At 41.4% G+C, this 10,675-nt stretch overlaps 1 protein-coding gene across 2 annotated transcripts; it reads right to left on the bottom strand.

The window, feature by feature from the left end:
• Positions 1-1,743: 1,743 nt before the first annotated feature.
• LOC133350885 (E3 ubiquitin-protein ligase SIAH1) lies at positions 1,744-10,241 on the bottom strand. Of its 2 annotated transcripts, none has more exons than XM_061565715.1 (3): positions 10,063-10,241; positions 5,965-6,446; positions 1,744-3,120 (listed from the first exon to the last, which is right to left on the bottom strand). In XM_061565715.1, exons 2-3 carry the CDS (start codon positions 6,439-6,441, stop codon positions 2,749-2,751), a joined length of 849 nt encoding a protein of 282 aa, XP_061421699.1. In that variant the 5' UTR covers positions 6,442-6,446; positions 10,063-10,241; the 3' UTR covers positions 1,744-2,748. The 2 variants fall into 2 exon arrangements, with proteins under 2 accessions (XP_061421699.1, XP_061421698.1); XM_061565714.1 differs by having other exon boundaries at positions 5,965-6,443.
• Positions 10,242-10,675: the final 434 nt, after the last annotated feature.

The following is a 10,675-nucleotide window of genomic DNA, read 5'->3' as shown; positions in this document are numbered from 1 at the left end:
TTAATTTAAATAGAAACGGTGATAAATGGCACGCAATGACATAGGTCACACCTTACGTCATCGTGTCTAACAATGCTGATGCTCATGTGAGTTGGCTGCATGTGCATATCTAAAATTAACTTGCGACTGTTTAACATCGTCATCCATTTTGTTTGGACAATCCCAACACCAACAGCACCTCAAACATCAACTCCCATCTGCACTACATACTGTCGTTTATTTCACCACATTTTCTTTGCTCTAACACACTAAAGATGCGCTCTTCAAGGACACACATCTTGATGTAATTTTCAATACCAGGTGAAGTGAACATGTCGCAACTTTACGACATTGACAAACACGAGTCAGCATTTTGACCATCTTACTGCTCCTAAGAGCTGTAAATAGGGCTTGGCCTAAAATAGTGCTTTGACAGGAACGCTTTGTGCCCACGTGCTTTGGAGATCAAAGACAATGCAAGCAATAGCCCAAATGTCAACTGAAATTCACTTCATTACTATATTGCTGTGAGTAGCTAATGCAGGATAACCTTGCATTTACACCCTTTTGAGGCACCATTATGGGACACAGTAGCAGAAACATGTTGATGATGACACTAGTCATGTGTAGGTTTTGACTTATGAGCATGCATAACAATGGTGGCCTGTCAAAAGTGCCTTTAGCCACCACAAAGCAGCCGCTACACAGCATCAATAGCCAATCTTTGGCCAATCTGCAACTGCGCAAAAGGCTGTTATCATTCACATAACATGGTTACTATTCCTGCCAAAAGGTGTTCAGAATTCAATGCAAAAACATGAAAACATCAAAAGGAGCAGGCTATCAGCAAATAAAATATGTATTTGCTTGCAAGAGTGCTGCGCAATCTTGCCTATTCCTCATGAATTTGTTTTCCACCAATTAGCTTTGTGTATGGAAACAGAGATTGAACATGGACAACAATGAAAATGCAACTCTGGTTTAAAGTATGTCAAGCTCCAAGAATGACGTGTACCCACTGCAATTTCCCTGCACCACCACTCAAAAGACCAGTTTAGCAAACCAGAAAATGTGTTAATTTTGATGTGCGTTACGTCATTTGCCAAATATCTGTGCTACCTTGCAATGAAATCAAGAAATGTATGCAACTCAGCAAAACATCTTTAAAATATTAAATAAGGGTATGTCTCAAACAGGGACACAGTCTCTACTCTAACTGTAATTATTTATAAAAAAATAAAAAGTGTATGAACAAGGCCATTAAGGAGAGTACTTTGTGTGACACAAACATGTAGCACATATTACACATTTAATGGGTAATGAATGCGGTCATAACATGCATTCTATTACAAAACCAAAGTGGGGGAAAAAGTAAAAAAGAAGAAACACAATAAACCTAACAAAAGTGTTTCTTTAATGGTTGTTTTTTTCTCTCATATAGGTCAGTTTTATCAAAACTATTACTTAAAGATAAATACCAAATAGAACAGCCAAATGAATGCTTCTGGTACTTGTAGTGTAAGACCCACACTCTTTAGACATATTTACAGAGTGCAGTTTCTGTCATACGCCACCACAACTCTTTCAATAAAACAACACTGCTGGTCTGCCTTATTACATGCTTAGAGCAGGCAAGCAAGTTCTCATTGATGCATCTCCATCATTTGTTTCCTCTCCCGAACAGATCCCAAGACACCAACCGACCTGTGAAAGCATTGTCACACTACATTAAAAAGACAAAACAAAAGAGATCGGAATGGCAGCTTACTGTGAGAATTTATAAAACTGTCCAATTTATTCCATTTTGAGTTCTGCGCAGAGATTTACACTGGGAATGCTCAGTAAACTCACTTAACACTGGGAGAGAGAGGCCAACCACTGCTTCAAAGTGTAACATTGGTGTACATATTATAAATGAGTACAATACAGACTCAATAATAAACGCAGAGTGTGTAGGCGGGGGGTTACATACTTAATGTCTTGAAGCAGTCAAGAACACTTTAAACATACCAGCCATGCCGTCAGGTGTAATGATCACATTGTGAACATGCACATAACGTGTAAATGATAATGCGCAGACAGGGAATGTCCAATGACTTGGCCATTTTAGGATCACCGTGTGGCCATTCATTGGGAACTGGATAACTCCAATGTAAGCCAACAAAAGCTCTCTTCCACGCATGCAGATGGAAATGCACATCTTTATAGTTCCCTTTCATTTGCACACATCATCTTGGCCACATCATTGGGCTGCCACACCTACATCTGGTCGTCCAGATGTGTAAAGATGGCACTGTTTATACTGTGTGCACATTCCCAGTACTTGAGGATGGCATTGGTTGAACATACTCGGGGTGCACCCCAATTTAGGATCCAGAAAAGAATGAAGATGCAAACTTGACGTGTCCGGCTCTCAGGGCAAGTGAACGAGGACACAATCCAATACGTGCTGGTTTCAAGATTGCAACAAAGTGACCACTCTGTGTGGGGATGAGCGAGGTCCTTGAAGGAAATGGGCACGTGCCGTGGGCTCGACATCCGCGAGAACAATACAGAACATGGAAACTTCAAGACAAGAAGGGCCAAGAGACTCCACACAAGTCACACGTGCACGTGCGCACACACACACACAGAGGGGCGGTGACAAGCGCACTCCAAACTGCCTTAGGTTCATAGGACGATGGTGGCAACCATGTTCAGTCTCTTTTGCAAGTGCAATGCACGCACAGCACACAGTCGCACTGCTCCCTGGGCACGGCTAAAAGCACCTCAGCACATGGAGATGGTGACATTAATGCCAAGGTTGCCATTCTCGGCAAAGAGCTGTGCAATGCTTGTGTCAAACACCAGACAGTCGCTGTTCATGATGGCTGTGGCGATGCCTTCATGGATTGAGCGTGGCGTTGCCTCCCAGGTAAGGCGGCGCCGGTGCCCATTAAGCTCCAGGCGGTAGGCGAAGCCCTCTGCCTGCTTGCGCGTCCCGATGAGTTGTACAATGGCGAAGAACTGCTGGTGCCCGTCGTACTTCTCTTGCTTCTCCAGCACCAGCATGAAGTGGAAACCGAAGCAGGACTGCATCATCACCCAGTCGACGGCACCGGGTAGGTTGATGTCTGTCGCCAGGAAGACGATATCTTCGCCCTGCCGAGCACCAACAATAACTTTCATTTATGAAGCGCCCTTAAACAATCGTTCTCAGGGGGCGAACACACGCACCTGCCAACATCGCGCCCGTACTCGCATTTCTCAAACCCAGTAATCTGCTGGAAACAACACCAGAATATCTGCTGCCATTTTAAGTGTAAAGGCCAATTTACCGATTAAATATTGGTTACATTCTCGTTTTGTTTGGTTTTCAGTGTACCACCAAGTAAAGTTGTGCGAATGAGTCCATTAAATTGATTTGTTTAATTTTTTAGTATTTTAATTGGCAACCACATCATTATCACAGACTCATGGCATCTGGTCCCCAAAATTGAGGAACCTCATGTCTAGAATTACACCGTTATGATGAGAAATGCTGAAAATTACAATCAATCTGAACCAAACTGGATCCCCAAGTCTGGTGCTGTTACACGTGGGTTAAAACAGCCTCACCGCACCATCTTACCTCATTCATTCTCTAGTCATGCCCCACACACCTAGAATTACATCGCTTCAAAAATATCCATGAGATGCTCTCCCATCCAATTCACGTGTTGATGCTAAACTGTCGATTCTTTGCCAACTTTAGTTGCAAATTGCATGTCACATATATGCTTGTGTATTTACATGTGTACTAGTCACCCTACGCCTGTTAAATCTTTCTGCGACTTAATTTTTGTAATTGTACTGCGGTCTAACTAAAGACAATCTGCCCAATCAGACTATGCGTGGCAGGGAATTTAATATTTAACTATAATTTTACATTCATTTGCGTTTGTGTAGTATGTTAAATTTTCCATGGTAGAATTTTTGTTCCGACTTCCATTTGCTTTTTGCTGACCTTTATGATATTTATTTTTCTTTTGTCATTTTCGTGACCCAGATTACTCTTGCAAATGAGACTCCTATCGTGGTCTTGAGCTCTTACTTACCTGGTTCAATTAAATAAACTCAAGCATAAATCTCCATCAATTTCTCCAATCGCGACTCCAGCACGCCAAGTATCTGTAATGCTGTACTGTTTATGTATCGTGGTTGTCCTTACAGTATTAGCCTGCTATAATTGCAATAGTAGTGTAATAGCTTGTGCAAGGGTAGAGGATTATTGTCATGCTATTACAAAGTTTGTCGTGGCAAGGTTATGCGAATGGTAACTGTAGTTTTATGATACTGTATTACTATTAGTGCAGGTTTTAAAGGCTTATCACTTAATATTGCTGTATTGGTATTCGGTCTATCGTTAATAGGCATCTGGTAGTGTTATAGTTTTTTTGCACGTGTTTTGTTACGGTTAAGAGCAACGTGTTGGTATTGTACTTTAAAAGCATTTTTTGTTTGCTATTGTAAGAATATTATGAAAAGAAGGCTTTACCCTCTCTGACCATAACTGACGTGTCCGACTGGCCAGAAAGGATAACGCCTATTTTTCATTTCATCATTTGATCCTGACAAAAAGGTCCCATAGATGTAAGAATATTATTGCAGAAGTGCCCTTGTAGTTGTAATAGTGGTATAATAATAATGGAAATAGTTGTTGCAGTGTTAAGACTTTATTTGTACGGTTATTACATTTCAGAATTTAACACGGTGTCATGTAATATTTCTTACGTGAGTGGAAGTGTATTTTTGCAGTGGTGAACTCATGTTTGTTGTGCTATTGGAATTTTAAGTAAAGATAGCATAATCAGTGTTAGTTAATGTGACAATATTGTGAGAGAGTTGTATCAATGCTTTAGTCATTGTCAAGTGAGAATTATAGTTAGGTGTTAGTGTTCTATTGTTAGTGAAATTGTGCTAGTCCTTGTTGGTATTAGAGTATTATTGTAATTTTGGCTCAAAAGTTATTAGCGCAATATTCCTTTGTACCTCATGGGGGACATTTTTTATATCTGCAAGTGATCTGTATATTGCACGAATGTTTTTCCTTTAATCAAATAAATACTCAAAAGGTTCACCAATTATGCAAATTCTATGACAGTCAGTCTTTCCGTTCTCTACCGCACAAATGTAACCAAATTACATACATATATATTTTGCAATGGTAAACATGAAAAGCTTTTGTTTATTTTTGCTGGCGCAATACCCAATGTGCCATCTCAGTTCATGTTAACGGTGTGCTCATCTTTTGAAACGTGGTGTAGTAAGCACTTTAACATCACCAGCAAATTTGCCAATTAAGCTCAAACAGCAACGCTTCTTGATTTGCAGAATGCTTTCAAAATGATGAGGACCAATTAGAGGAGCTGTGAAGATGTAATTAATCATTCATCATTACGACATATGGAAACATGCATTCATATATATTTCAATCAATCCTCATATCCTCCTCCTCCATCCATACATTAAATTGTACATGTAAGAATCCATTATTAGTATATTGTGCTGATTTTATACAATTGATATGAAAATGTTACATTTCAGCAATCAAAATACAGCCCTTTGTCTATCCAATGCGAGATGCTCTCGTTTATGATTCATCAGTCATGGGAATTGTTTGACCTACTTTACAATGATGCGGGTTGGCACAGAGGAGGTCAAAGGTTCAGATATTACTTGCCACTGACGTTAGCCACGGCCAGGAACCAAACGGAGGTCGCCGGGTTCACAGAGCGGAGCGCCAACCGCTGCACCACTGCTCCACCGTCTATAATTAAAGTTGAGCTAATAGTGAAAATGTATTGCAACAAAAATTATAAAACAAATGAGACGATAAAATTTAGAAGCAAAAAATAAATATAAAAAGACAATCTCAACCACCAATTTCTAACAATTAAAACTGCCGGTGGAGCCGACGATTTGTTACATTCTCGCGGCAGGGCACCACCTATGTTCCAGTTTCACCTGCAGCGTGGTGATGGACTTGTGCTGGTGGAGGAGGTGGGGCATGACGGTCTCCAAGGAGCCCTGCCACTTGCAGGAGGCGCCGGGGCATGGGCATGAGTACGGCCGGAACTCGCACAGCTCCTCGTGGTCTGGTTTCTCCGTGTGAGGCAGCGTCACCTCGCAGCCCGAAGACGCGTACTTGCACGGGAAGAGGACCGACGCGGCCACCTTCTCCATTGCCAGGTTACGGATGCTGCCGAGCGGGCCCCTGCACGTGGGGCAGCACGACAGCTTTGGCCGGCACGCGCTGCACACCAGGTGGCCGCTCTGGCACTGCAGGATGGGAGGCAGCACGTAGTCGAAGCACACGGGGCACTCGAAGAGACTGGCCAAGTCGTTGTTCGAGGCCGTGGTGCCCGTGAGTGCCGGCACGCGCTGCGCCGGCGTTGTTTTCGATGCCCCGTTGGGCAGCGCCGCTCCTGTCTGGCGACTCATGTCTGCTGGGAAACAGAGGAGAATTAAGGACAGCACAGGGCAGTGTTAAGAGGATACATTTAGCTTGTTTTGTACTCAATGATTGCAATCAACGGACACTGAAGATGTACATAAATATGTGGACTTTAACCACAATACTTGCACCCTGGTTTCCCATACAGTAACTTGTACGGATACAATGAAAACATGTCATTTATATATACAGTATAAAAACCACAGTAATTTCCAGAAAAATACACGACACAATGTCGCATGACTATCCCAAAAAGGTTGTAAGCCACAACACTGCACTGGCTGTGTGCTTAATGTATTATAAACAACATTCCAAAACTCAAATAGCTTTTCCTCCCCATAATCTGCTTGACATTCAAACGCTCGTCACCTGAAATGTATGGCCAACAAAGACAAAAAGTAAAAAAAGTTTTGTAGTGCACATAACTGGGTGCATAAGCAATTCCCAAAAACAAAGGGAAGCATAATATATACAATTCTTACAGTTGCTGCTGGGCCATTGCGAATGTGGATATTTGTAAACAAGCTTTTGGCACAAGGTCTGTTTTGAAATGCAAACAGGGGGACCATTATCGGGACAGCCCTAATGAGTCGTCATTAAAAATATATTTGTGGGCAAGTGAAATCCAACCTTCCACCCCAACTTTCCAACGCATGTATGGGTTTTATTACACCAAGAGACAGCGTGAATATAACTGTAGGAGACAGATGTGTGACTTTTCCAAGCAGGAAAATAGCAGTTTGATATAACTATATTGAAATCTTATTTTATTACATTATATCCTGTCAAATTAATTTGGGATATGGTTAGGGATCAACACCTGCAACCATTTACCTCACTCAGCCTGTGCATAACATGAACAAAAATAGCTTTTGGCATCAGTTAATGTTCAACATAAAAAGAGTAAAAACTCAATGGCACGTCTTCCAACACTGCTCAAATTTCTCAAGAATAAATGAAAATGTATCCTTGTTTTTCTCATGGACAGTTACCGATTGACATTGACAGTAACGCAAGGCCAAGGACCACCCTTTCTCAAGTCACTGCCAAATTGAAGGCATGGTAAAACAACCTCCATGATTGACATTGGCATAGTAATGCTTTCAAACAGCAATGGTTTAGCAATGAACTGTTAGTTATAATCATTATTATTAAACTGCATTATGGAAAAGCCTAAACTCACTGCCCATACAAAAACTGGGAATGGCTGACAGTAACATTAAAGTGAAGCTTAATGCATAGCTAATGTGCTTATTTTATACATCTGGTTCATCTGTAAATTCCTGGTTTGATGCTACTTTTTGTATGCTCACTCAGCCAGCGAAGATACTCAGAAACATTATTTAATTATGATTAATATAATTAGACAGTGTCATGATTAATGTGTGCTGAAAAGTATTTGCACCTGATAATATATTTATTGTCGAAGTAACATTTAATGTAGATAAAAAAAGAATATTCATCCAGGAACAAATTGACATTTCTTCAGTATATGTTTAAGTTGCACCAAAATAATGCACTGGGGGAAACATCAACACCTTTGTTAATTTATCTTATAAGCATTTACCGTGTAAAATGGGCAACGATATGGTTACATGAATACGTGATTAACCTGCAAAGCATTTAAAGACAATTTTAACTTTATGTTCAATTAGTACGATTTCACAAATGTTTATGTATTTACCAGAGTAACTAATTCAAATTGTATCACTACAGTAGAATATACTAAAAACACAATTACTGTGTTGGCCATTTGCACGCAGAGTGATGTGCAATTTTAATGAGTGAGCTGAAACTGACCACAAACAATACCATTAATAATTAGGTTTGTATAGATGATTGAATTTACAGTCTATAACCCCACATATGCATGTGCTGTAGATTATAAATGACAGTATTTTCACTATATTTTTATAATACTGTACTTGCATAAATATACATTGTCTGTCGAACAGAATAAACCTCTACTCTTACAGACGAGTATCAATACGATTGACCCATGGAACAGAACAGCCAGCACACACCATTGTGATTCTACAGTACATAAGGAAATATTACAATTAATGTCATCAATGCCAACGTAAATGTCGCATGCATTGTTGTGCTACATGTATGGCCTAATGCACGAGACGGATTAAGTAATAAGTCCACAACTTTCGGTCATGGACTTATACCATTAATGTGAGGATAAAGTCCACCCAGTAGTTAATTAACCTGCAGGTTACATTACCGTTATTATGCACAATAACATTGGTGTATGAGCAAGGATTTGAATGGCTCGTCTTAGAAACCACCACTGGTCCAGCGTATGACGCCCCCACTCGCTCAATACCAAGTACAGTGCTGTAAACAACATTTTCTATTTAATCTCAGCAAGTCGCGGCATTCTTGAGAACACGAATCCACCGATGAGCTGAAACGCGTGGAGCAAACGCATCGCTATTAAATAACTTTAAGTGTAATTATAAATAAACAAGGGCAATTATTACAACAATGCCACTATCTCGTTCACAAACAAACATCAACACAATAATGAACAAAACCCTTATTTAACGTCATGCTTACAAAGACACATTCTCGACATTATATCAACAATAATAATCAAGCATCACCTTCACCGCTGTTACAATAACATGAATCACAATCACCTTAAAACATATCCACATCACTACTAAGCAACATCACCGTTGACAAAAAAAATACCAACATCATCCCCGCGTTGACAACATGACCAACCACTATCTATAAAAAATAACCTACCACAACAAATACAGCAACACCATTATGGCATTTACACAAAACACCAACACTGCCTATCATCACATTCACTAAAAACATCAATATCACAATCATCCTTGCAAACGCCTCGTCAATATCGCTACAAAAATGAACAAACACCAGCATCTCATCACGAAAAGCAGCTATGCAACAGCACAGACCGCCTCTCGGGTGACCCCCTCGGGGCTTTTGTTTGGAGCCCAGCGAACAAAATAACGAGTCAACGTAAAAACACACACACACCGCCACTCTCACGCTCGCACACAACATCAACAACACAGCACCACCACCACCACAACAACAACCCCGTACGACCATCAGGCCGACGATGAGATAATCCACACTGCACGAAGGCGGCCCTCATCACCAAACAAACCCCACAACCCCAAAGGCGTCTCTCGTGTCCCTGCGGTGGTGGCCACAATCCACGCCGTCTCAACATGCACGAGAGCTCCCTTCAAAGCTCGGTCTACCCCCCGGCATCATCCGTGCCAGTCGGACGCGTCCCACGGTAGTTACCGCAGACGTCCACGTCGTTCTTATCGTCGTCAACGACTTAACGACAACACGACTGTAACATCGTCGCGCCTGTAATTTGTTTTATGTTTAAGAGAGAAAGAGTTGAAGAGAAGTAAGTGTGTTCACTCGGACACCGAGGCCTAGTCGTAGGAAGGCCGCTTTCGCACTCCCGTGACTGGCCTAGGTGCGATGCCTGCTGAGTGCCAGCAAGGGCGGCCGGGCGTGCTAGTCAAGACCGAGGCTTCTGCTCGGACCTAGTCGGGGTAGGCGGCACTGTTGGCGATTACAAAAAAACAACCTCCACGATTTACCTTGGCTTGTGGACGTAGCGACGAGGAGAGAAAAATAAATGATCGACTTTAATTTTTTTCCCCTCCCCCCAATAGTTATTATAATATTTATATATTTTTTTAAGTAAATAAAAATAAAAACAAAACAAAAAAAATTTCCCCCTGAACCGCCGCGATGCGCGACTGCGCGAGAACTTAACCGTCGGCGGGGTGGGGGGGGGGCGGGAGGGCCACGTGATGCAAATGACGTCACCGAGCCCCCCCCCCCCTCCCCCCTAAAAAAACCCTTACACGTCACGCGTAGCCTGAGAACTCCTATTAAGGGGAGAGACACTGGGCAGAGAGGGCCCTATGCAATGTCCCGCGTGTGGTATGCGCCAGGCTGCCCTCCGGGGAAGTTATTGAAGGATTAAAAACACACCGAGTGTGATGATGTATTTATGGATGAGACAATAATTTCCAATTACCCTCTCTTTTTTTTACAGGCATTTTCATAATAGACAATTATTTACATCAAATATTATCTTGATTTGACTGCAGGAATCCATACTTTCTGGTTCTTTCGGTAAAGTCACGTAAATAGAAAAAAATCTTAATAATTTCGTAATTATTATTTTTTTTATCTACGTGACTT

Source organism: Lethenteron reissneri, chromosome 35, assembly GCF_015708825.2.
Source record: "Lethenteron reissneri isolate LAM-NWPU_2019-01 chromosome 35, ASM1570882v1, whole genome shotgun sequence".
NCBI classification, from domain to species: domain Eukaryota; kingdom Metazoa; phylum Chordata; class Hyperoartia; order Petromyzontiformes; family Petromyzontidae; genus Lethenteron; species Lethenteron reissneri.
Note: the sequence above shows the minus strand (reverse complement) of the source record. Positions and strands in the feature narration are given on the sequence as shown.

Excerpts from the sequence above, each read along its gene's own strand:
- LOC133350885 (XM_061565715.1), bottom strand. The coding sequence starts at position 6,441 with ATGAGTCGCCAGACAGGAGCGGCGCTGCCCAACGGGGCATCGAAAACA. Across the intron at positions 3,121-5,964 it reads AGTCCATCACCACGCTGCAG|GGCGAAGATATCGTCTTCCT; the intron begins GTGAAACTGGAA and ends GGTGCTCGGCAG.